At 51.2% G+C, this 26,500-nt stretch overlaps 2 protein-coding genes across 5 annotated transcripts; one reads left to right on the top strand and one right to left on the bottom strand.

The window, feature by feature from the left end:
* Positions 1–261: 261 nt before the first annotated feature.
* On the bottom strand, positions 262–10,536 carry CRELD2 (cysteine rich with EGF like domains 2). Of its 2 annotated transcripts, none has more exons than XM_060188816.1 (10): positions 10,404–10,536; positions 10,094–10,176; positions 9,657–9,767; positions 9,114–9,205; positions 8,413–8,589; positions 7,111–7,206; positions 5,881–5,964; positions 3,244–3,339; positions 2,645–2,791; positions 262–607 (listed from the first exon to the last, which is right to left on the bottom strand). In XM_060188816.1, the coding sequence occupies exons 1-10, from the start codon at positions 10,527–10,529 to the stop codon at positions 576–578; spliced, it is 1,044 nt and encodes a 347-aa protein (XP_060044799.1). In that variant the 5' UTR covers positions 10,530–10,536; the 3' UTR covers positions 262–575. The 2 variants fall into 2 exon arrangements, with proteins under 2 accessions (XP_060044799.1, XP_016042078.1); XM_016186592.2 differs by having other exon boundaries at positions 262–549.
* Positions 10,528–26,183, top strand: ALG12 (ALG12 alpha-1,6-mannosyltransferase). 3 transcript variants are annotated; one of them, XM_060188815.1, is made up of 10 exons: positions 10,528–11,046; positions 17,206–17,388; positions 17,464–17,596; positions 19,782–19,955; positions 20,414–20,590; positions 21,043–21,146; positions 22,317–22,540; positions 24,540–24,709; positions 24,786–24,861; positions 25,609–26,183. In XM_060188815.1, the coding sequence occupies exons 1-10, from the start codon at positions 10,528–10,530 to the stop codon at positions 25,838–25,840; spliced, it is 1,992 nt and encodes a 663-aa protein (XP_060044798.1). In that variant the 3' UTR covers positions 25,841–26,183. The 3 variants fall into 3 exon arrangements, with proteins under 3 accessions (XP_060044798.1, XP_060044797.1, XP_016042079.1); XM_060188814.1 differs by having other exon boundaries at positions 20,396–20,590; XM_016186593.2 differs by having other exon boundaries at positions 11,002–11,135; positions 20,396–20,590.
* The last annotated feature ends 317 nt before the right edge of the window (positions 26,184–26,500 follow it).

The raw sequence follows: 26,500 nt of genomic DNA, 5'->3' as shown, positions 1-26,500 counted from the left end.
CCAGCCATTGGCATCTCTCACCTCAAGCAAGAAGGATGCAAACCAGTGGGACAAACTTGATTTTAAAGTATCTCTTTGGGGCAAGGGCAAGGGTAGATAGCGTAATGGTTATGCAAAGAGACTCTCATGCCTGAGGCTCCAAAGTCCCAGGTTTAACCCCCGCACCACCATAAGCAGAGCTGAGCAGTGCTCTGGTTATTAAAAAAAAAAAAAAAAAAAAGTAAAGCACCTATTCCTTTTTCAATAAGACAAATCCACGTGTTCTGTGCCTGACTACCTCCGATGGTCAATTTTATTATAAAGAACAGTATCAAAATATATGTATCTGTTTAAAAACCACCAAGAAAAATGCAGCTTTTTTAAAAAGGGCCAAATGAGCATCAAAGGTTTCAATGACGACAGCTTCTCCCCAGCCACCTTGGAGGAAACAGGTGGACACGGTGTCTTTTTCAGTCTCAATAATTTAATTTAAAGGGCAGGTGTGACTTCCAGCTCTGACGCGCGCATGTCATAAATCTTCATGGGAGGGTGCTTGTGTTGCGCTTTCTTCTGTCAGAAAACAAACAGAGATGTGTTCAATCCCAGAACAAAAGGCCATGAGGTTTTCCTGGAACAATGACAGCAGTACACACATGCTGACGTGGACTCCCGCCCACAGTCCCCAGGTCCCCAGAGCCCGGGCAGGAGACTCTTGGCCCAGATGCATTTCAGAACCACTAAGGCGCTGCTCGGCTGTTTCAGAGGTGGAAGACTGCGGGGGGCTGGTGGGCCACTCCTGAAACCAGCCCCAGGGCCCCAGGGCAAGTGAGGGGCCACACCAGGACGTGCAGGGCAGAGGCTGGCCTGTGGCAATGCCCAGGTCTCTACTAGGTCGGTGGTCACCCCTCTGTGCTTAGTGTCTCAGTTCACTACAGCCAGTCTAGGTGTGAGTGTGCTTTCTTTATCCTCCTGACAACTCAGGAAGCTTCTGAAATGTGAATTATGTCCTGGGTGGGAAGACAGTTCACCTGGTAGAGTGCACACTTTCTCGGTACATAACACCCTGAGTTTGAGCCCCAGCACCACACAGGAGCACCATGGACAGCACCAGAGGAAGCTCCATGAATGGTGGAAAAAGCTGTGATTTCACTCGTCTCTCCCTCCCTCCCTTTCTCTTACTCTCTCTCATCTTTCTACAGAACGAAAAAAAAAAAAAAGAAAGAAAAAAAGTCAAGCTAGGGAGGTCACATTTGGCATTATTATTCATATGAAAGGTCCTGGATTCATCCTCTAACACATCACAGAATCACGTCTTAGTCTTTCTGGAAAACTTTTTAAAGATTTTAAAAAATATTTATTTATTTTCTTTTTGTTGCCCTTGTTGTTTTTATTGTTGTTGTAGTTATTATTGTTGTTACTGATGTCACCATTGGTGATAGGACAGAGAAAAATGGAGAAAGGAGAGGAAGACAGAGGGGGAGAGAAAGACCTGCAGACAGGCTTCACCGCTTGTGAAGTGACTCCCCTGCTGGTGGGGAGTCAAGGGCTCAAACTGGGGTCCTTGCATTTTGAGCCAAGTGCACTTAACCCACCGTGCTACCGCCCAACTCCCTTTCCAGAAAACTTTTAACCACTATCTCTTTAAACACTATCCTCTTTTGTTTGTTTGTTTTTGTTTCATTTTTCATTGCCACCAGGGTTATTGCTGAGGCTCTGCTACCACTACAAATCCACTGCTCCTAGTGGCCATTTTTCTATTCTTTTTCTTTTTTTTTTTTTAATTGGATAGGACAGAGAAACTGAGAGGACAGGGAGAGATAGAGAGACACCTGCAAACCTGCAAACCTGCAAACCTCTCATGGAGCACACCCCCCGCAGGTGGGAAGCAGGGACTCAAATCTGGTCCTTGTACTTGGTAATGCGTGTGTTTAACTGGGTGCGACACAGCCCAGCACAGACACTCTCTTTTTTCCCCACTCTCCATATTCTGCTAAAGAACTTCTATGACACTATCATGTGAAGAGTTGCATCCCCACTTCACAGACATATGCTGGTGTCCTAGCCCCTGGTGCCTATGGATGTGACCTTTGTAGAAATAGGGTCTATCTAGATGGCTGACTTGAGATGACATCACTAGGGCAGCCCCTAGCTCATGACTTGTGTCCAAATAAGAGGAAATTTGGACAGACACACAGACAGAATGTCAAGCAACAACAGAGGAGGAGATGGAAGGATGCAGCTGCAGGCTAGGAACACCAAGGACTCACAGCCCCTGGGGGCTGGGAGAGGCAGGGAAGGATTGTCTCCTGGCAGCTTCAGAGGGAGGCAGCCCTCTGACTTCCGGTCTCTAGAACCACAGACTGCACTTCTGGTACTTAAGCCCTAGTGCCGTGTCCTTGGAAGCAAATACACATCCCAGGGCCCTCCACTCTCAGCAGCTCTCAGCTGTGCTCTCTAGGCCTGTCCTCACTCATATCTGCTCTGCTGTGAGCCCACTTGTTTGTGCTGTAAATACCCCCCGAGGGCCTTGTCCCCAGTCTCACCTAGTTGTCTTCCAGGATCCCTTCTGTTTTCTGTGCCAAAGTCTCCACCTGTCCACACTGACCCCCCCCCCAGCTCCCCCCACCCCTAACTCCTCCACTCGGGGGTGTGGGGGCAGGCTCACCACCTCCTTGCACCTCGGTCTTCACACAGGCGTCTTCTGTTTCTTCAAAGCCGTCAGGACACACGCAGACGAAACTTCCCGGTGTGTTGTAGCAGTTTTCACCTTTTCTCATGCATGCTTTTTCTTCAAGTGAACATTCATCTATGTCTAAAATAAAACCTCTCCATTTTAATAATTATTTCGCTTAACAAACACAAGCATACCAGGGGTGACAAGAAGCCAGCTGAGCCCAGGATCACCTGAGTGGGCCATGACCAAGGAAGCCTGTGCCCAGTCACAGGGGCCAATTATCACCAGAAGCTAGTGGGGAAAGTGTGGTCAGACAGCAGGAAGCCTGGCATGACAGTCAGCCAGAGTGTGAGGGCAGCAGGTAACCACCAAAACCGTAACACCACACCCACTCAGGTCGGTTGGAGCAGAGCCTGGTCTACCCTTTCCACTACTTCTGTGTCTCACAAAACCCTTGGTGCCTAAGAAGCTTGTGGAGCAGGGGTCTGCAGGCAGAATCTGAGCCTACTGTGCCATCTTGGAAGGGGTCTCTTTGTGTCATCGCCCCTCCAGAAGGTCCCATCATAGCCCAGGAAGACCACAGCACTGACCTGTACACTGGCCGTTTTCTTTTGTGTAGCCAGGGATGCAGTCTTTACACTGCTCCGGGCCTTTCCCTGTGCAGCCCACACAGGTGGAATCACATTCTAGAAACGAGAAGCCGGAGAGACGGGGATGACATCATACTCCCTTCCTGTTGGCAAAACACGACCTGAAACCATAGTTTCAGCAAAGCACTCGAAAAAGGAGGCGAGAAGAGGCCTGGGCGGGAGGCTGTGATGTCCTCTCTCCCACAGGTGCTAGCTGTGCTTCTCAACAAGCCCTCTCAGCTCCTGGCGAAGCAGCCACTTGCCGAAATTGACTCCAGGATGTTCCTGAAGGGCTGAGGTAAAGCAGCAGGGTGGAGAAGCGCCCTGGAGTGTCCCCTATAAACCCTTTCGCTGAAGTGAAAACTGGATGTGGCAGCTTTTCTCTGAGCCGACTCTGTCTCAGGTTTGGAAAACACCTCTTTGCTTGCTTTGGTCAGAGTGACACAAAGCTGTGGGGCCTTCCGAAGCAGAGCTTCACCGTCTACAGATGTGCCAGTTGGTGTCAGGAGGAGCGGGGGAAGCAGCCATATGCCCCAGTGCTGGACGGTGAGTCTGCACAGCCTTCCCAGAGGCACTTGGCCCCAGGTCCCACCTTCCTCCCCCTCAGGAACAGCAACTTGGTAACTGATCTAAAGAAAATAACTGGGGGTCAGGCGGTAGCGCACATGGCACAAAGCACAAAGACTGGTGTAAGGATCTGGTTCAAGCCCCCGGCTCCCCCCCGCAGAGGAGTCACTTCACAGGCGGTGAAGCAGGTCTGCAGGTGTCTGTCTTTCTCTCCCCCTCTCTGTCTTCCCCTCCTCTCTCCATTTCTCTCTGTTCTATCCGACGACGACGACGACGACATCAATAACAATACTAATAATAACCACAATAATGATAAAACAAGGGCAACAAAAGGGGTAAAAAAAAAATACCCTCCAAGAGCAGTGGATTCATGGTGCAGGCACTGAGCCCCAGCAATAACCCTGAAGGCAAAAAAAAAAAAAAGAAAGAAAGAAAGAAAGAAAGAAAGAAAGAAAGAGGGAGTCAGGCGGTAGCACAGTGGGTTAAGCTCATGTGGCGCAAAGCGCGAGGACCGGCATAAGTGTCCCAGTTCGAGCCCCCGGCTCCCCACCTGCAGGGGAATCACTTCACAGGCGGTGAAGCAGGTCTGCAGGTGTCTCTCTTCTCTCCCCCTCTGTTTTCCCCTCCGCTCTGTCATTTCTCTCTGTCCTAACAATGACAATATCAATAACAACAATAATAACTACAACAACAATGAAAAACAACAAGGGCAACAAAAGGGAAAATAAATTTAAAAAAAAACTAAAAAAAAAAAAAACCCTTCAAACTGAAGGAACACCGGTGTGGTTTAAAATATCCAGCAACATGACTGTTGAAGAGAATTATGAAATATGACCTGAAATCATTAACATAACATACAGATATTACTTACAGATGGTCACTTTTTTTAATATTTATTTTATTTATTTATTCCCTTTTGTTGCCCTTGTTTTTTTTTTATTATTGTTGTTATTATTGTTGTTGTCGTTGTTGGATAGGACAGAGAGAAATGGAGAGAGGAGGGGAAGACAGAGAGGAGGAGAGAAAGATAGACACCTGCAGACCTGCTTCACTGCCTGTGAAGCGACTCCCCTGCAGGTGGGGAGCCGGGGTTCGAACCGGGATCCTTTATGCCGGTCCTTGTGCTTTGCGCCACCTGCGCTTAACCCGCTGCGCTACAGCCCGACTCCCCATAACACATTTTTGAATGCAAAAGAGCAGATAGTGTGGCCCAGAAGGTGGGACAATGGATAAAGCTTTGGACTCTCAAGCATGAGGTCCTGAGTTCAATCCCAGATATCACATGTGGTCTGGTTCTCTCCCCCTCTCTTTTTCATTAATAAGATTGGGGGGGGGAGAAGAAGAGATAATAAAATGCCATGTTTAAGCATTAAAGAATGTGTTAAAATGTTAATATATTCCTGTCTAAGCAACTGATTATGTTTTTAACTTGAATTTCCTGTAGCAAAAAACCATTCTACTTTAAGTACTTTATTATTTTTTTGTTTGCCTCCATGGTTATTGCTGGGACTTGGTGCCTGTACTAAGAATCCACTGCTCCTGTGGCCATATTTTTAATTTAATTTAATTTAATTTAATTTAATTTAATTTTAGATAGGACAGAGAGAAATTGAGAGTAGAGGAAGACAGGAAGGGAGAGAGAAAAAGAGATACCTGCAGACCTGCTTCACTGCTTATGAAGTGACCCCCCTGCAGGGGCTTGAACTGGGATCCGTGCATGGGTCCTTGTGCTTTGTACTATGTGCACTTACATGGTGTGCCACTGCCTGGCCCCCTTTAAATGCTTTAAAGTAGGTAGAATATAGAGTTGGAGAGATAGCTCTGCAGTAGAGCACAGGCCTTATGTGCCTGAAGTCGTAGGCTCTGTCCCCAGCACTGAGCAGTGCTGTCATGTCTCTCTCACACACACAATTAACAATCATTTTTTTTAGAAGATAGTAATGTTTAGAGTAGGTAGGATAGAGTCATGCTAACAAACCACAAATGTGGGCAAGGGAAGGGTGGAGCTGGCAGAACCCCTCTCCCTCGCACCTTCACAGTAGTAGGAGCCGTTGATGTTCTTGCAAAACTGACTTAACTCGCAAGGAGGCGTCTCGGCCGCACACTCATCCACATCTGGAACACAACAGCACAGCCATGATGGCTTCTGAGAAGACAGGGTTGGTACCCGACAAGCCGCGGCTGGGGGTGACTGGAACAGGGAAGCAGGGTCCACTGCTTTGCAGGCCCACTGGTGCTTGCGAGCACTTGCTGCTCCTTCACAGCCTACACAGCTCCATGCCCGGGACCCTGCCCTCCCCACTTGAGAGAAGGGACAAGGCTGCACCCAGATTTTCCCAGGGTCACATAGCTGTGAGGGTGAGCCCAACGTGGAGAAGGGCAATCTGAGCCTCACCTGCCACCCAGCCAGTGCCAGATGCTCCCCAGAGCCCCAAGCAGCCTGGTTCTCTGAAGCCCTGAGACTAGCGGACAGGGAGAGCCAGAGCTCAGAGACTGCAGCTAAGAAGAACTGTGTAGACAACAGGGTGGCAGCTGGGCCAGCTGGCAATGGTGGACAGGGAGAGGCCTCAGGTTCCCTGGCAGTGTGGGCAATGCTTCCTCTCTGTGCCTCAGTTTCCTCTTCGTGCTGCAGTAAGACCTTTCAGTGGCTGGCCTGTAACAATACTATTTCCCATCCCCTCAATTTCTACACACACCCCCAAATTCCTATCTACCCCTTCTGTGAAACTAGAACACGTAGGGGGACACAAAAGCTAAGGTGTCCCTGAGGGGCTCAGACAACAGAACCACTTTGGGTCACCAGGTGGCAGCAACAGTTGGTACCAGGACTGGCCTCAAGTTTAGACTAGTGTGTGTGTGAAGGAACTTGGGTAGGATCTGTGCTGAGACACCCCCCCACTTCCACCCCATATTCAACAAGCAGCCTGCAGGAAGAGACCACCCTATAAAGGTCTAGGACTCCACACTGACCCATCAAAAGCAATTACCTTCCTCATGAGTCCAGAATGGGGCGGAGAGCGGGTATGGGTGTGTGTTGGGGGGTTCAAAGGAATTCTGCCCAGGAAGAAGCCTGAGTATGGCTGGGTGCAGAGCAGAACAGGGGAGAGAAAGAGAGAGAAGGGGAAATCGAGGTAGAGAGTGAGAGATTGCAGAGGGGGACTAGCCCAATGAGGACGCTCCAGACCACATGGAAGAGCCGTGCCCACAGGAAGACCTCAGCCCTGCTCGCCCTATGCAGGTGCCCCTCCGCCAGCCCCTCACCTAGGCAGGCGTCACCCTCCAGTACCCAGCCCCCTTCACACTGGTTGCAGTCACGGTTGGTGGGGCCAGTACACGTCTTACAGGACTCATCGCAGGCTGCAAAGCAGAGCAGTTCTGGGTTAGAACTCCTTGCAGACAGTGAGGTCCCATCTCAGAAGTGGGTGGGTGCAACGTTGGTGCATAAACTAGGAGCTTATGGCCAGCAAGGTGAAAATCAAAACTAAGCAATCCCCCCCACCCCAAAAGAAAAAAACCCAGGAAAGGCAGATTTGTTTACCAACAGTAAAATCTATTCACGTGATTATAATAGTCCTAGACTTAAGGGGAACAAAACAACACATAAGGGCTTTCAATGCTGCCAGTGCTACGTGCTTAGCTAACAGGGCTTCCAAGGGAACGTTCTGTCACTTGGGAAGGTCGCTGCCCAAACGCTGGAGTGCATGCTTGGGGGCGGGGGGATTCAGTTGGGGAGAGAGGCTCACCACTGCTACCCTACACATTCATGACGTGAACAACCAAGACACCTGCGTAGCACTAATCCAAGAGTTTAACACAGGTGTGGACACGCAAAAGCAGTTCTTGCAACCAGTGATAACCAATGAGCAATCTAACAGCAAGAGGGCGCCATTACAGCCACCTCCAGGGACTTGTGATCTATGCCTCCGCCAACTCTCACAGAGGACACTGCCCTAGACGCTGCCTCTGGGCTGAGGCAGACACCCCAGCCTGTACACCCAGCATGGTGGTCACAACTGGGTCTTATCTACACAACTGAGTCTTATCTATACAACTCTCTGGATCAGACCAAAGGAGGAGTCACTTGGAAGATATGCCTTATTCCAATACTGGGGACCTAAGAGAAAGAAAGAAAGGAAGGAAGGAAGAGAGAGAGAAAGAAAGAAAGAAAAACATGGCCTTCAGGGTCCCTGGTTCTTGTCTGTCCTCATCTCTCCAGTGCCAGGGCTCGACACTATCCCCAGGACACCAAGCCTCTGGGTTTCAAGGACACGAATGGTAGCTCAAGTGTGTCCCTCTTTCTGGGACAACTAGTGCACCTGGCCACACCCAGAGTCTTTCTCCAGAAACATTTCAGGAAAAAAGCAACCAGCCTTTCCCTCCGGGGGTTGTTCAGGGTCAGGACTTGGAACTACCGTGGTCTGCTATCTTGTGCCTTTCCTGCACTGGTTCTGCAAGGGTCAGCCTCCCACTGTCTCCATTCAGGAACATTTGGGGTGTCTGTCCCCCCCCACCCCAATCTATGCAGACTCCGAGTTAGGCCCAGGGCCCTGGGTGCCATGGTACCTGTGCAGATGCTGTGCGTCTCGTTCCTCAGTGAGCTGAAGTAGCCATCGACGCAGTCGGTACACAGAGCCCCCTTGTAGCCCATATGGCACTGGCAGGACCCATCTCCCTGCCTACTGCCATCTCCGCTGCAGCGCCCATTGCCACTACAAGGACGCTTGGGGCCACCCTGGCACGCTGTGGAGAGAGACCACTTCTCAGACATGCTCCAGAGGCCCCTGAGACCCTAGCTCAACTTCACCAGTAAAACCAGCAGGATTCTCTCTGGAAAGACACCTGAGCCTACTAGCTGGTGACGGTGTCTGGTTAACCCATGATTTGCTGATACAGGACTCTTGCACATGGGTGTGTGAGACTGGGGGTGGGAGCAGTACAGGTGACACTCCAATGGGAAGGGAACAGTAGAGTGAGGTGGCTGCAGCTGGTGAAGGGTGAAGGGGTCTAAATTGGAAGACTGTGTCCCTTTATCCAGCTGGTCAACAAGACAGACAGTGGTACTGTCCAGATAGCAAACCACATCCTCTTCAAAGATCACTCCCCCGTAAGGCTAAAGGGGTTGTGCCCAGCCAAATTGTGCCCATTGTCATCCGGCCTTTGGCAGACAGGCCTCTGCCTCTCTGCGGCCCCCAGCCAGCACCACCAGAGCGACGGGGGAACCCTATCAGACACTCGGGATTTCTGAGCCTGAGGCAAACACATACCGAGGCAGTCTGGTCCGTAAGTTCCTGGTGAACAGCAAAATTTCAGTGTTTTCACACAAAACCATTCAAATAAGTCAGGATAGTCCTTCTTCCTGAGGATTAAAAACTGTGTTCATGAAATTCTCACTTGACAGCACCCGGGGAGGTAGTGCAGAGGGTAGAGCAACAGACTTCAAGCATGAGGTCCCAAACTCCACTCCCCATCATCATGTAAGCCAGGGTGATTTTTCTGACTCTCCTTCTCTCCTGCTACTAAATAACTAGAGGCAGGGTGGCAAGATGGCATAATGGCTATGCAAAGAGGCTCTCATGCCTGAGGCTCCAAAGTTTCAGGTTCAATCCCCTGCACCACCATAAACCAGAGCTGAGCAGTGCTCTGGCAAATATATATATATATATATATATATATAAACATCACATGACAGATTTCTTCCCCAAAGCAACACCACTGAACAGGACAGGTGCTGGGGAGTCTGTGGGATGTCGGAGAGACGCTGTTCTCCTTGAACATGGAGAGTGGGGTGGGGGTGGGGGGTCGCTTACAGCCGGAGCCACCAGGCCTCCAGTTGCTCCTCGTGCTCCTCCAGCATCCTGTTGCACTCGAAGTCGCTGCTCCCACACAGGCGCTCCAGGATCTCCAGCAGGCGGACCTCACTGAAAGGCAGGGGGACAGCACCCGGGGGTGAGGGGGCCCGCAGAGGGAGGTCTTGATGGCTGCACATCTGCTGGGGATGGCGGGGGGCGCGGGGTAACGGGGCCACCAGATGTGGGGTCCACCAGGGGCAACCCTGAAGGAGGGAGGAGGAGGAGGGGTTCCTCCATCTGCAGGAGCGACTCCGGGTCCAAACCCCCCCCCCCCCCACACACACACACACACACGGCATGTCTGCAGTGCTCTTTGGGTGTTTGTCATCAGTCTGGGGACAGCTCACGTAGCATAGTCCACCTGGGCTGGGGCCGGGGCTGCGGGAGGCACCCACCTGGACTCATACTTGGACAGAGTCTTCTCCTCCCACGCAGTGTTCCCGCCACCAAAGTTTTTCTTTGCTGTGTCCACCATCCCCTGCAGGGAGGGGGGAGGCACGGGGCTCGGCACCACTGCTCTCACCGCCGGCCATCACGCGGGGGCCATCGCGGCTGCCCCTGCATGTGTGCGCCCGGCTCGACTGCAGGGACCCCTGCGGCCCTTCCTAGTGCGAGCCCGTGTCCACCGCGGGCCGGCCTGGCCCCGCAGCGCCCCGTCACCACCGCCCAGTGCCCCCGGCCGCCTTCCCGTCCCCCCCGGCCCACCTGATGGAACTTGTCCACCAGCTCCCGGCAGCTCTGGCAGGGCGTCGGCTTCTTGTCAGCCTCCCCCGGCAGCATCAACAGGGGCAGCAGCAATAGCCCCAGCGTGGCCGGAGCCGGCGGGCGCATGGCGGGTAGCGCAGCGGAGGACGCAGGCGCGGGCTCCGCCGACGTCCTGCGGAGACACCGGCAGAGCACTCGGCCCGGCGGCCGCCCACCTCCTCGCTCCGCGAGCCGGCCGTTCCCCGGGCTACTTGCCGCTGCCGGGTGCAGCCACGCCCACCGCCAGCCCTCACGCCGCGATTGGCCCATACGATCCGCCCCGTCCCTATGTGGCCCAATCCGGGATCGCCACGAGAAGCAACCAATAGGAGGACCCCGGGTCAGCGTCCCTCGAGGAGAGGCGGGGACGAGGGCGTGGAGATTCGAATTTATCCCGGTGCCCCTCAAGCCTCGCGAGCGACGCCCGTGGATGCCATCTTTACTCTGGGCATGGCCGGGGCCCTGCCGTGAGGCGATTGGGGCTTCGGTAGCCATATTAGGTTTGGGCAAGGGCTTCGCTTCTGTCCTCTGTTTCCGCCTCTCTGCTTCCGGTCAGGTCACCCCAGGAGGCTGCGCTACGAGCGACGACCGCAGGGCTTGCGAGGTCAGCGCGCGCCGCGGCGGGCGGAGAGGCTCTGGAGGCGGGAGAGCGAACGAGGGCTCGAGGGGAGTGTCAGGGGGACCTCGGCACAGGTCTTGCCGAATTACTCCGGCGTCACCGAAATATGCGTCCGCGCGGGATGGCCACCGGGCTCCACAACTCGGGGCCGTGCTCCCCGGGGGCCTGCGCAGTGGTTTGGGGGGTGTTGGGGGGGGCTGAGCCCTGCGTTCCCCTCTTGCTGGACGCGGAGTTGGGGGGTGCTTGGTTTAAATTCAGAGGAGGGAGACGTGCGTTAACCTGAATTCTGTAATGTAGTGACGGACCGGCCTGCGAAGGAACTAAGGTCTTTGGGGGCCCGGCCGGGCAGCCCGTCTCGTTCGTGTTTCCAGCTGGGGGACCAACAATGTGAACATCCGCCGCGATCGGTTTCAGTCGAGGCCGTTTTTGTTGATTCATTCACTGTTGATGTTTCAGTAGAGACCTTCGAGTCCTGTTTTATTTTTCGTTTGTTTTTGACCGGAGCATTGCTCAGTTCTGGCCTGGGGGGTCCAGCCTGTTTTAACCTGTGACACTTGAGCGTGACACCCGCACAGCAGGGCCGGTGCCGCCTCTGCCCCCTGCCCTCTTGCTCCTGGTTGACTGTGGTTTCTTTTTTTTTTTTTTTAATATTTATTTTATTTATTTATTCCCTTTTGTTGCTCTTGTTGTTTTATTGTTGTAGTTATTATTGTTGTTGTCGTTGTTGGATAGGACAGAGAGCAATGGAGAGAGGAGGGGAAGACAGAGAGGAGAGAAAGACACCTGCAGACCTGCTTCACCGCCTGTGAAGCGACGCCCCTGCAGGTGGGGAGCCGGGGTTCGAACCGGGATCCTTATGCCCGTCCTTGTGCTTTGCGCCACCTGCGCTTAACCCGCTGGGCTACAGCCCGACTCCCTTGACTGTGGTTTCTTCACTCGTATTTGTCCTGCCAGTCTCGCCACCATCGCCTCCCACTCGGTGCTGCTGCTGCCGCCTGCTAAGGAATCCGCTTTGCGGTTGGTTGTGCAACTTAGAGAGCACCTCCTGGCCGGAGAGGAGAAGCCGCTGGGGGCTGGAAATTGCCCTGATACTTTCACAGCACAGCTTGTGGAATGACTGGGTTGTCTAGGAAGAGGAAAGACCTCTGGGCAGAGGTGTGTAGAGGCATTTGCCGAATTGAGCCGCTTCCTAGAAGCAAGGCTAGTACTGCAGCTGCTTCTGCACCTGCCTGGGTAGATGCTTCCTGTGTCGTGAGACTCTCTCCCGACAGTGAGGACAGAGGATGGTGTGTGAACTTTCTGTGGTCTCCTTGACTTCATGAGAAATTAAAACATTAGCTTTCTGAGTTGTTTGGGCCAATTTTTTCCAGATCTAGATGGGGTGTGGGGAAAGATGGGGAGAAGGCACCACAGCACAGAAACTTCCTCCAGTGCACTGGGGGCCGGGCTTGACCCTGGGCAAAACAGTGCAAAACAGTGCAAAACTGTCCGGGTGAGCTGTTTGGGCAGCCCAACTTTTTTTTTTAAGTTTTAAATTTTATCTTATTATACGAGAGAGGCCAGACCACCACTCTATCACATTGATATTTGGTACCAGGAATCCAGCCTGGGGCATCCCTCACAAGGCAAGGACTGGGCAGCCATGCCACCTCCCAAGCATATCTTGTTGTGTTTCTCTTCAGGGGAAGGGTGATTCCCAAGGATTGAACCCCGGGCTTTATGTATGTGAAGCAAAAGCACTGAATTGCTGTCAGAGCTATTCCTGGGGCTTGCTGCCTGCACAAGGAATCCACCACTTTCAGTGGAGGTTAGGTCAGAGAGAACTTGAGAGAGGAGAGGAGAGCTGCAGACCTGCTTCACTACTCTCGAAGCTTCCCACCTGCAGGTGAGGAGTGGGGCACAAACCTGGGTTCTTGTGTGCTCGACCGGGTGTGCCACCACCTGGCCCCAAAAGCAATGACTTGGGGAAAGGGAAAAAAAAAAAGATTTATTTGTTTATGAGAGCAAGGAAGCAAGAGAACCAGAGCATCACACCAGATCCAGACTCCTGCCTTACTCTTTGCAAAAGCAGGGAGTCAGTGGGCCTTGCCCTCAGGATGATAAACCCAGCAGAGGAGATAATCCGACACCTTCAGTGTCTTGCAGAGATCGCTCTCCACATCTAGACAAAACAGAAACCCTGCCCTCTGGGGTTTTGTGTTTGTGGGAGGCCTGGCCTTGTGATTTTAGGCGCTGAAGTTAGTTTCTTCTAATGGAAAAGTGTGTTGTTTCGGTAATTCTGAATCCCTCTCTCCCCACCACCACAACCTTTAGAGTCCTGTTTCTTCAGACCCATAGCCTTTCCTACATCCTTGGAGGACAGCCCTCTTCAGGTATCCAAGAAGTAGTTTAACAAATAGTAAGAGCTTTAAAGAGATGTCTCCTTTTACTTCGGTGTCAATGAAATAAAATCAACCCTGTTTTAAGAGAATCCAGAAGCATGAAAAATCTATCCCCTACCCCTACTGCCCATGAAAGATCTAGCTGCCCTGCGAGCAGGAACTGCAGTGCACACCTTCGTGTGGCTTTGTGCCAGAGGTTCCCCTCCAAATTGTCCTGAAGTATTTGGGAGACCCATCCTACCCCTCAGATTGACCTGAGATATTTGGGGACACACCGACTTTGTCCTGTTGCCATTTGGGGGCCCTCACACCCCCATTTTGTCCTGTGGAATCGGGAGGCCCATTGTAATGTAAGCACATCGACCAGAGCTCCTCATAGACACGTCCAAGTTCTTTAAGTTCGTGGCTGGCGTGGCACTGTTCTGGAGAAGGCTGTGGGGCTCCGTGCAGCTCCCAGGGCCATTCAAGACACAGCGCTGTAGGCATTCAGCCCCATCCTACTGTCCAGAGCATCATTGCTTTGCTACAACCTGAGTCCTCTATCCTGCTTCCTCTTCTCAAACTTGTCCTTCCGATCCTTCACGTACGTCCCCGCCTGCCTCATTCTGTAGCTTCTAGTGCTCTCAGTATCATGGGGCCTAACCCACTTTTACCCACCTCTGCCAGATTTAAGCTTCTGGAGAGGACAGCACCTGCCATCCTGCCCTCCGGGGTCAGGCTGGCCCAGCCTGGCTGAGCTTGGGCTTCTACAACCCAAGTTTTCCTCCCTAGAAAGATACAGAGCTTCACTTGTTAAGACAACTACTTAAAATATGAAAGCCTCTTTATTTTCTAAAATATTTATTTATTTATTCATGAAGAAGATAAGGGGAACATGTGCTGTCTCGGATTGAACTTGGGACCTGATGCCTGAGAGTCCTGTGCTTTATCCACTATATCACCTCTGGAACTACTTTTTTTTTTTTAAGCTATTTTATTTTGAGAGTCAGGTGGTAGTGCAGCAGGTTAAGCGCACACGGCACAAAGCACAAGGACCGGCGGAAGGATCTCAGTTCAAGCCCCTGGCTCCCCACCTGCAGGGGAGTCCCTTCACGGCGGTGAAGCAGGTCTGCAGGTGTCTGTCTTTCTCTCCCCCTCTCTGTCTTCCCCTCCTCTCTCCATTTCTCTCTGTCCTATCCACCAATGACGACATCAACAGCAACAACAATAATAACTACAACAATAAAACAACAAGGGCAACAAAAGGGAATAAATAAAATATTAAAAAGAAAAGGATGGTTTATCTATAAAAAATAAATAAATAAAATGATGGTTTATCTATTTCATGAGATAGAGAATCAGCATCACTATGGCACTGGGATTGAACCCCAAACTTCATACTTGCAGGTCTAGAGCTTTTTGCATTTTACTGCCTCCTTGGACACAAGTAGACTTTTTTTTTTTTTTAAATAAAACTTTCTGTTTAGAAGTATGTTCAGATTTAGAGAGGTTAGAACAACAGTGAGGAGTCTAGATGTAGCATAGTGGGTACAGCTTTGGATTTGAGCAGGTGAGCTCCTGAGTTTGATCCCCAGCATCACATGTGCCAGAGTGACGCTCTGATTCTCTCTCCTTTCTCTCATGTTAACAAATCTTTTGGGGGGGCCAGGCGGTGGCGCACCTGGTTAAGTGCACACATTACAGTGCGCAAGGATCCGCTTTCAAGTCCCTGGTCCCCACCTGCAGGGGGAAAACTTCACGAGTGGTGAAGCAGGTCTGCAGGTTTCTCTCTGACTTTCTTTTACACTACTCCCCCTCCCCTCACAATTTCTCTCTGTCTCTATTCAAAATCAATAAAGATCAAAAAGGAAAAAAGAAAGAAATCTTTTTAAAAAACTACAAGATAGCAGGGGCCAGGTGATGATGCACTTGGTTAAGCATACATATCACCAAGTGCAAGGACCCAGGTTCGAGCCCTCACTCCCCACCTGCAGGGGGTCCACTTCACTAGCCATAAAGCTGGTCTGCAGGTGTCTTTCTCTTCCTCTTCTTTCTCTCCCTCTATATCTCCTCATCCTCTCTCAGTTTCCCTCGGCCCTGTCTAATAAAAATTAGAAGGAAGTGGTTCGGGAGGTGGCGCAGTGATAAAGCTTTGGACTCTCAAGCCTGAGGTCAGGAGTTTGATCCCCGGCAGCACGTGTGCCAGAGTGACTTCTGGTTCTTTCTCTCTCCTCCTATCTTTCTCATAAATAAATGAAAATCAGGAGTCGAGCTGTAGCACAGGGGGTTAAGCACAGGTGACGCAAAGCACAAGGATCGTTATAAGCATCGCGGTTTGAGCCCCCGGCTCCCCACCTGCAGGGGAGTCACTTCACAGGTGGTGAAGCCGGTCTGCAGGTGTCTGTCTTTCTCTCCCCCTCTCTGTCTTCCCCTCCTCTCTCCATTTCTCTGTCCTATACAGCAACAATAATAGCTACAATAATAAAACAACAAGGGTAACAAAAGGGAATAAATGAATAAAATAAATATTTTTAAAAAGTAGTAAATAGGGCAGGGGAGACAGCATAATGGTTACGCAAACAGATTCTCATGCCTAAGGCTCCCAAGTCCCAGGTTCAATCCCCTGCACCACCATAAACCAGAGCAGAGCAGTGCTCTGGTGTTTCTCTCTGTGTGTCTCTTTCTCTGCATCTCTCTTAAAAATAAAATAAATAAAAGAAAAAAAAAGTAATAAAATCTTTTAGAAAGAAAAAAAAATTGGCCACCAGAGGCAGTGGATTCATAGTGCTGACACTGAGCCCCACCCAGCTAATAACCCTAGTGGCAATAGAAAAACCAAAAACAAAACTATAAAGTAGCTGTGAATTTTCTACTTCCCTTACTACAGCTCCCTAGATATACTCACGTGGTTCTGACAGTGAGGAATCTACTTTTTCATTCATTCTTTTTTTTTTTTTTCTTATTGCCACCAGGGTTATCACTGGGGCTCAGTGCCTGCAGGATGAATTCATTGGGGGCCAGGCAGTGGTGTGTCTGGTTAAGTTCACACATTACAGTGAGCAAGGACCTGGGTTCAAGCCCCTGGCCGCCACCTGTAGGGGGGAGGCTTCATGAGTGGTGAAGCAGATCTGCAGGTCTCTCAATGTCTCTCCCTCTCTATCCGTTTTCTTTCTAAGTTTCTTTCCTATCAAAGTTAAAAAAAAAAAAGGGGTGGTGGTTAGGTGGTAGCGCAGCAGGTTAAGTACACATGGTATGAAGCACAAGGACCAGCATAAGGATCCCGGTTCAAACCCCCGGCTCCCCACCTGCAGGGGGTTCACTTCACAAGTGGTGAAACAGGTCTGCAGGTGTCTATCTTTCTCTCCCTTTCTCTGTCTTCCCTCTCGATTTCTCTTTGTCCTATCCAACAACATCAATAGCAGTAATAACAATAGTGACAACAACAACAAGGGCAACAAAATGGGAAAAAAATGTCCTGGATTTGTCGTGCAGGCACCAAACCCCAGCAATAACCCTGGAGGCAAAAATTAATTAATTAATTTAAAAAAAGATGAAGCCACTGATTACAGTGGCCTCCCCCCCCTTTTATTTTGATAAGACAGAGAGAAATTGACATGGAAGGCGAGAGAGAAAGTGGGGAGGCAGGCACCTGCAGCAATGCCTCGCCAGTTGGGAAATGTTTCCCCTTGCAGGTGGGAACTAGGGATTGAACCTGGGTCCTTGCTCAGTTGGGTGTACCCCCACCCTGCTGCCCGTTTTCATTTTTTCAAATGCTGTATTGCAGGGGACCGTGCAGATGTGCAGAGCGGCAGGGAAGAGGCCAGCAGGCAGGCAGCGTCTGCTGTTGGGGCTGCTGGTTGCTGCTGCCACAGTGCATCTGCTCAGCTGCCCCTACGCCAAGGTGGAGGAGAGCTTCAACCTGCAGGCGGTGCACGACCTGCTCTACCACCGTCTGGATGTAGAGAAGGTGAGGCCGAGCACCCAAGGCCAGTACCAGACATTAGAGTCACCTCCCTCCACGCTGACTCTCCTTTCCTTGCAGTATGACCATCTTGAATTCCCCGGAGTGGTCCCCCGAACGTTCCTCGGGCCCCTGCTGATCGCAGCACTCTCCAGCCCTGCGGTGTATGTGCTTTCACTGTTGGACGTGTCCAAGTTTTATTCTCAGCTAACAGGTAAGGAGGGCTTCACATGAGGGCAGAAGTGTAGCATTACTTAGGACACCAGGCAGGAGGGGTGGCTGGGCAGCATGTTGGGTTCTGTCTGGCGTCGGCACCTTCATAGGTGCTATATGCCAGTACCCCACCTGGACTAAATACTTTTCATAGCCAGTGTGTCAGCCTACAAGGAGAGCTTTAAAATACAGATTCCCAGGGGGCTTGGCAGTGATGCACCCAGTTAAGCATACAAAGTACAAAGTGAAAGGACCAGCTCAAAGATCCGAGTTCAGGAGTCGGGTGGTAGCGCAGCGGGTTAAGCACACGTGGCACAAAGCACAAGGACCGGCTTAAGGATCCTGGTTTGAGCCCCCAGCTCCCCACTTGCAGGGGAGTCACTTCACAGGTGATGAAGCAGGTCTGCAGGTGTCTATCTTTCTCTCACCTTCTCTGTCTTCCCCTCCTCTCTCCATTTCTCTCTGTCTTATCCAACATAACATCATCAATAACAACAACAATAATAACTACAACAATAAAACAAGGGCAACAAAAGGGAATAAATATTTTTTTTAAAAAAGATCTGGGTTCGAGCCCATGCTCCCCAGCTGCAGGGGGGACGCTTCACAGGCGGTGAAGCAGGTCTGCAGGTGTCTGTCTCTCTCTCCCCGCTGTGTCCCCCTCCTCTCTCCATTTCTCTGTCCTAGCCAATACAGTGGGGGAAAATGGCTGCCAGGAATGGTGGATTCGTAGTGCCAGTGGAGCCGCAGCGATAACCCTAGAGGCAAATAAATAAAAAGATACAGAGCCCCGGCAAAGAAGAAGTTCCGCTTCTTGGAAGGGCCGATTAGGAAATGCACTGTCCCACGAGGGCTACAGTGGGGTGGACTGTGCTGTGCTGACGGGGACAAGGAGCGTTGTGCCCAGGGGACACTGGTCCTTCCATAAACAAACCTGGAGTGTCATGGCTGTGTGGCAGGGCCTATTGTATTAGTGCGGGCCTTGCTATTGTTGTTGTTTTTGCCACCAGGTTATGACTAATGCTGGGTGCCTACACAGAATCCACTGTTGCTTTTTTTCCTTTTCCTTTTTTTTTTTCCATGATAGAAGTGGGGAGGAGATGGCAGATAGAAAGACAGCTGTGGCATTGCTTCACTACTCATGAAGCTTCCCTCCTGCAGGTGGGAACTAGGGTGCTTGAACCTGGGTCCTTGCACATGGTAATGTGTGCCCAACCGAGTCAGCCACTGCCTGGCTCCTTTTTTTTTTAATTATCTTTATTTATTTATTGGATAGAGACAGCCAGAAATTGAGAGGGAAGGAGGGAGACAGAGAGACACCTGCAGCCCTGCTTCACCACTCACAAAGCTTTCCCCCTGCAGGTGGGGGCCAGGGACTTGAACCTGGGTCCTTGTGCATTATAACATGTCTACTCAACCAGGTGTGCCACCACCCAGCCCCCTGCCCGGCTCCTTTTAACTGTCATACACAACTGCCTTGGCCAGTGGCTGTGTCCCTCAGAACGGAGCTGCCTTGGACTATGTGGTCACAGGGAAGCTGAAAGGCCTGTGGTGCTGACTTTCTCCACACTTGGTCTATTTTAATAGTAAAGGCATTCCCCTCAGGGCAGTATTTCCCTCTCACCTGGTATTTAATTAATTAATTCATTCATCTATTTATTTATTTATTTTACCAGAGCACTACTCACTCTGACTTACTGTGGTACAGGGGATTGAACTTAGGACTTTGGAGCCTCGGGCATGAGAGGCTTTTTTTTTTTTTTTTAATACTCAGTCCCTTTTGTTGCCCTTGCTGTTTTATTATTGTAGTTATTATTGATGATGTTGTTGTTGGATAGGACAGAGAGAAATGGAAAGAGGAGGGGGAGACAGATGGGGAGAGAAAGACACCTGCAGACCTGCTTCACTGCCTGTGAAGCGACTCCCTCCCCTGCAGGTGGGGAGCCGGGGGCTCCAACCGGGATCCTTACGCCAGTCCTTGCACTTTGCTTTGTGCCACCAGTGCTCAATCCGCTGCGCGCTACCGCTGACTCCCAAGAGACTTTTTTTATAACCATTATGCTATCTACCCCTGCCCCTCTAACCTGGTCTTTAACTGACAACTAACAATTTGAGAAGCCCACCCCACTCTGCCCCCACCATCTGCCTTGCTTCTGGTCACACACGTGTTACCATCCTTGTTTTAGTCAGAGCAGTCCTTGGACTTGGAGTGATTTTTGGACTCTGGACTTTACAAAAAGAAGTGCGACGACAGTTCGGGGCCACGGTGGCCACCATGTTCTGCTGGGTGACAGCCACACAGTTCCACCTGATGTTCTACTGCACTCGGACCCTCCCCAATGTACTGGCCCTGCCTGTGGGTATGTAACCACTGAGCCTGCCAGCCCCAGTGATGGCCAAACTCGTTCCTCCACTGGTATGGCCAGGCTGATAGGAAGCTTGCTCTCCACTGCCTACCCCTGAGACACCCAGTTGTATGGGTTTGGGGTTATTCTTGGTACTGGCTGAATGCATTTTCCAGCAAAAGGGTGATGTGTGCTTGCTGGTTTCACTGTCACCTGGAAGGCTTGATAGCACCTGGAGTGAGCAGGATCAGTCCATGGAGAGGAAGCCATCTAACAGAGTTTTATGTGGGTGTTCAGAGGTTGCCCTAGGCAAACAGAACAGTGACCAGTATACTGGGAGTCACAGGGATGCTATGGGCCCTGGGTGCATGGTTCTGGTTCTGAGCCATGTTAGTGCCTGTTCTGAAGGGTTCCATGCAGCTCTCCTAATGCAAGCACCACCCCGTGTCTTACAGTCCTCCTCGCTCTCGCAGCCTGGATGCAGAACCGGTGGGCCCGCTTCATCCAGTACTCAGCCTTTGCCATCCTGGTCTTCAGGGCTGAGCTGAGCCTCCTCCTGGGCCTTGCGCTGCTGCTGCTACTGCTGACCAGAAAGGTGTCTGTGACCAGGACCCTCCGCTGTGCCGTGCCAGCTGGGATCCTTTGCTTAGGTGAGTTGAAATTTCCAAGGGCTGTTCTGAAAGAAGCGTACTACTGCTCACTTCAGGAGGGTGAAGAGAAATTCCAGGAGGCTTCTCTGTTCTTCATTAAATAACATCACCAGGACTCTCAGCATTCAAGCACCTGACTTCAGTCGTTCTTGCTGTTCTGTCCAAGTGGCCTTCACAAGATGTTCCCATGATGCTCAGGGCCTCCTACTAAACTTGACCAGGGTGGGCAGCTAGTCGCAGTGTCTGACATAGAGGGGACTGGCATGAAGATGTTTGTCGGGGAGCAGGCTCCCTGGTGGATTAACCCCTTCACTGGCAGCTGCCAGGGGCTCATGTTTCTGTGCTGGCACATCACCTGTGCCTTCAGACTCAGCGACTTGTGTCTGCTCACAGTGCTGAGATCTTAGATGGCTGTATTCTGTCCTGAAGAATCTTCATTTCACTCTTCCTAGGACTGACAGTCGCTGTAGACTCCTACTTCTGGCGCTATCTCGTGTGGCCAGAAGGAAAAGTACTTTGGTACAACATCGTCCTCAACAAGAGTTCCAGCTGGGGAGTATCCTTCATGCATATCTGCAGGCTGCTCCCGGAGTCGGGCAGGCACCCACCTGGGCCTCACTCAGGCTTGATGAAAGGAACGTGGCCTCAGCCATGAGTGTGTCTGTGCTGAGCACGTGCGGCTGGCTGATGTGAGCACTCATGTGTGACGCGATCGTGCGCTACTGCAACGCTGCGGCGCCTTCCTCCTGGGCTCACTCATGGGGCATCCGTGCAGGGGCCAGGGATCTGCTATCCTATCTGCTGCCCATTCTGTGCACAGGAGCAGGGTGTCTAGAGGCAAACTCTCCCTTTAGTTTCAGATACAGTCACTTGCTCCTCAGTGACGGAAATGCACTGTGAGGCAGTCTCGTCATCGTGCAGACGTCCCTCAGATGGCACAGCTCCTATGCATCCAGGCTGTGTTTAGGGACCATCCTCGTGCGCTGTTTGTCACTGACCAAAACATCATCATATGGCACGTGGTTGAAATGTGCCTCTAAAGAATGTTTTATCCTGAAACATTTAAACATTCACACCGGGATCAGGCGGTGGCGCACCTGCTTAAGTGCACACACTACAGTGCACAGGGACTCGGGTTCAAGCCCCTGGTCCCCTCCTGCAGGGGAAAGATTCACGCGTGGCGAAGCAGGACTGCAGGTGTCTCTCTGTCTCTCTTCCCTCTCTTCTCAATTTCTCTCTGTCTCTATCCAATAATAAGTAAATAAATACGCACAAGTATTATGAACAGCGTTCTGAGTCCCCAGTGCATTCACCCCACCCCCAGGACAGTTTTTTTAATTTATGTATTTATTTACTGGGTAGAGACAGAAATCGAGACGCCTGCAGTACTGCTCCACTCGTTGTGAAGTTTCCCCCTTGCAGGTGGGGACAAGGGGCTTGAACCTGCTCTGTGAACGCTCAACCAGATTCACCACTGCCTGGTCTGACGATTTCTTTTTGTGGTGACATTCGAGGAGGGAAAGGTCAATGACCTGAGCAGCCTGACGTGCTGCTCGCCTAGGCCAGCGCCTTCTTCGTGGCCTCGATCCCTGCGTGAGGGGAACCACCACCTGGATGTCCCAGACACCACAGGATCTGGGGTGCAGGTCTTTCCCCGAACTCTGTCTGCATAGTGTCACGGACAGGCGGCTCACTGATACGTGCCTCCTTAACCCTTGTCCGAAAGACCTCCCCGGCACTGTGGTATTTCTACTCGGCCCTGCCCCGGGGCCTGGGCTGTAGCCTGCTCTTTGTGCCACTGGGTGCCATGGACAGAAGGGCTCGCGTTCTGCTCCTGCCAGCCCTGGGCTTCGTGGCTCTGTACTCCCTGCTACCGCATAAGGAGCTGCGCTTCATCATCTACACCTTCCCTGTGCTCAACATCGTGGCTGCCAGGGGCTGTGCCCACACGTGAGTGTTCTCCCTGTGTCTAAAGTCTCACTGAAGACAGAGCTACTGATTCATGGAACTAGAGCCATTTAGCATGGACTTGGATCCTAAAGGTGTCTGACTGGTGATGCACTCGGTTGAGGACACACATACCAGGGAGTGGACCTGCTTCAAGTCCCAGTCCCCACCTGCAGGGGGGAAGCTTCATGAGCAGGAAAGCAGTACAGCAGTACAGCAGGTCTCTCTCTTTAAATATTTTATTTATTTCTTTATTACCAGACAGAGAAATTGAGAAGGGAGGGGAGATAGAGAGGGAGAGAAACAGAGAGACACCTGCAGCCCTGCTTCACCACTTGTGAAACTTTCCCCCCTGCAAGTGGGGGCCGCGAGCTTGAACTCAGATCCTTGCACACTGTAGTGTGTGCGCTTAATAATAATAACAAAATAAATGCCTGCTTTGGGCCTTCAGAGCTTGTTGGAGGTTCTAGCAGGGGAGCGCAGCTGCTCGTATCCCTCCGCCAAAGGCCAGTCTCTTCCGGGAAGGCCGACCTCTTCGACCCAGCACGCAGCGTCGGGAGGGACGCACATGGAGCGGTGAGGGAGGAAGGGGACACCCGCCTAGCCAGCCAAGTCGGCCAGATAAACCCTGGCGATCAGTGGGGTGACAGGTATCGCAGCCAGATCACCCTCACATCCTAAATGCCTGTCAGGAGGAGCTGAGAATTAGCTCACCCCATAGAGTTGACAGTTCATCACACACCCCAACCTGGGTTCAAGCCCCTGACTCCACATGGGAGCACCCACACCAGGGTGAGGGGTGGACCCTGCTGTGTCTTCACCTTCTCCCTGTCTCTGAAATTAAAATAGGAAGAAAAAACATAGTTTACCAAGAGTGAAATCACATAGGAGTGAAGCCCAGCAGGGGAGGAAAAAGTCTGATTGGGGGTTCAGGAGGTGACTCAGCAAATGCTTTAACATCTCCAAGTGCCAGGCCACCACATGGGAGTTTCATGAGAGGTAGAATAGTGCCATGGTGTCTGTCTTTCTCTAGCTCCCTCTTGTCTTTCACCTTTTAAAAAAAGGGGGGGAGCTGGGGGAAGACAGAGAAGGGGTGTGCCCAGTTGAGTGCTCATGTTACCATGCTCAGGAACCCGGGTTTGAGCCACCAGTCCTCGCCTGTAGGGGGGAAGCTTCACAAGTGGTGAAGCAGAGCTGCAGGTAAACCAATTTCTCTCCGTACTATCAAATCATAAATAAAAATAAATTATAAAAAATGAGAGGGAGACACCAGCCACCAGAAGCAGTGGAGTAAAGAAATGATGCCTCAGGTGGAGGGTAGATAGCATAATGGTTATGTAAACAAACTCTCATGCATGAGGCTCCAAAGTCCCAGGTTCACTCCTTCGTACCACCAAAAAGCCCAGTGCTGAACAGTGCTCTGGTTAAAAGGGAAAGGAAAAGGAAAGGGGAAGGAGAAAGGAAAGGAAGGGAAAGAAAGGGAAAGGGAAAGGAAAGGAAGAAAGCAAGCCTGTATTCAGACCCCAGACAGAGACAAGGAAGAGGCCTAGAAACGTTTGTGCTGAGTCTCGTCCTTGTAACTAGGACCAAGTTCGTGCTAACTAAAGGAGATGATTCTTTGTTAGGGATGCACCTTGAGTTTACTCCTGTGAAGGCCCAGGTGGTCAGCATCCTTGTCTCTGCCAACCTTAGAGGCTTTGTCACAGCTGCCAGCTCTGCCCCTGTGTGATGTTGCATGTGCAGCAATGGTGCCACTTAAACTGAGTGATGTATGGGGTCTGATCCAAGTCATTACTTAAAAATCTATAAGTTTTGAATTGGTGTTTTGGATGGGATTTCAGGGGAAATCTGGTGTCCCCTCTAACTTACATACCTGTTTGGTGAAGTTAAGTAGCAGGTTTCTGTTCCTAGTGAAATCTTTCCTGTTGCATTGTCCTAGTGAAATCTTGCCTGTTGCATTGCCATCACGTGCCTTCCCCAAAATGCTCCATTCCTTCTCCAGGCTCAATAACTATAAGAAGTCATGGCTGTACAAAGCAGGCTCCTTCCTCGTGGTAGGACACCTCATGGTGAATGCCACCTACTCGGCCACGGCCCTGTATGTGTCCCATTTCAATTACCCTGGCGGCGTGGCGATGCAGAGGCTACATGAGCTGGTGCCCGCTCAGACAGGTAGGTGACGGCCGGAAGGGGCAGCTGCGGTGTCAGTAGAGGCCTGCAGGTGGCTCTAAGTGACGTGTTTCCCCAGATGTCGTTCTGCACATCGATGTGGCTGCTGCACAGACTGGTGTGTCTCGGTTCCTGGAAGTCAATGGTGCCTGGAGGTATGTTCCCCTGGGAAGACCATCCAGGCGTGCACCCTAGGGGCCCTGGTGCCAGGGGCTGGCAGGTGCACGTACGCACGAATAGACTTTGTGGTTTGTTGTTAAAATTCGGAGGCTCCAGCTGGCCAGGCTAACTTCACAGGTGGGTAACAGAGACTCGAAGACACACAGCTGGGCAGGGAAGCTGTATTTCTTTATTCAGGAACAACGATTTATAAACTAAGACAAACTAATCATCAAACAGAACTCTCCTGCCCCCAGAGTTCGAGAGTGCTTGGCGCCGCTGCGGGGGAAGGAGGCAGGAGAGTTCTGTTTGGTGATTAGTTTGTCTTAGTTTATAAATTGTTGTTCCTGAATAAAGAAATACAGCTTCCCTGCCCAGCCGTGTGTCCTCGAGTCTCTGTTACCCGCCTGTGAAGCTAGCCCGGCCAGCTGGAGCCTCCGAATTTTAACAACAGTGTTTTTTTTTTAATATTTATTTATTCCCTTCTGTTGCCCTTGTTGTTTTATTGTTGTAGTTGTTGTTGTTGTTGATGATGTCGTCGTTGGATAGGACAGAGAGAAGTGGAGAGGGGGGAGAGAAAGACACCCGCAGACCTGCTTCACCGCTTGTGAAGCGACTCCCCTACAGGTGGGGAGCCGGGGGCTCCAACTGGGATCCTTACGCCCGTCCTTGCGCCTTGAGCCACCTGTGCTTAACTCACTGCGCTACCGCCCGACTCCCATGACTGGACTTTTTTCCTGCAGGTATGAAAAAAGAGAGGATGTGCAACCCGGGGCGGGGCAGATGCTGGAGTACACACACCTTCTCATGGAGGCGGTCCCTGCCCACCTGGCATTCTACAGGGACACACACCGGCTCCTCGCCAGCATCCCAGGAACCAGTGGGGTGCAACTGACTCTTGCCCGACTGCCTCCCTTTGATGTCAACCTACAGACAAAGCTGGTGCTTCTTGAAAGACACATCAGGCCTTCCTGAAAAGAAGATGGTGTTTTCCACAAGACAACACGAGCAGTGGCCCTCCACAACCACCCCCAGGGCCAGTGTCCTCAGCCCAGCTGCATTTGAGACTGAGGGCACTGCTGCCAGGGCTGACAGGAGGGAAAAGGCTGCTGTCACACAATGGGGATGAGACATCTGCCTGCAAGCTGCCTACAATGTTTGTTCCTCCTGGGGACAGCCTGTGCCTCAGCTCCACGGGCAGCATCCCACAGCCTGGCTACAAGATGAAGGTGCCATTTCAACATGAAACTTTAGGAGAGGAACATACTCCAAAAGGAAAAAAATAAAAATCTTCTGTTTTCTTACCTGTCTTATTTGATGGATGGTTCCAGGCTGCCTTTACCTAGGATTAGTTTTGTTGTTGAACCTGAACACTGCTTAATTAGTTGTAGCTTGTGGTAGTGTTGGAGATTGAACCTGGGACTTCAGAGCCTCAGATTTGAATTTATTTATTTATTTATTATTATTATTATTATTATTATTTTGGCTTCAGGGTTATTGCTGGGACTTGGTGCCTACACTATGAGTCCACTGTTCCTAGAGGATATTTTTTCCCTTTTGTTGCCTTTGTTTATCATTGTTGTTGTTATTGCTGTCGTCATTGTTAGATAGGACAGAGAGAAATGGAGAGAGGAG

This window comes from Erinaceus europaeus, chromosome 4, assembly GCF_950295315.1.
Source record: "Erinaceus europaeus chromosome 4, mEriEur2.1, whole genome shotgun sequence".
NCBI classification, from domain to species: Eukaryota; Metazoa; Chordata; class Mammalia; order Eulipotyphla; family Erinaceidae; genus Erinaceus; species Erinaceus europaeus.
The sequence above is the reverse complement of the archived record's forward strand: the minus strand, read 5'-3'. Positions and strand labels throughout refer to the sequence as shown.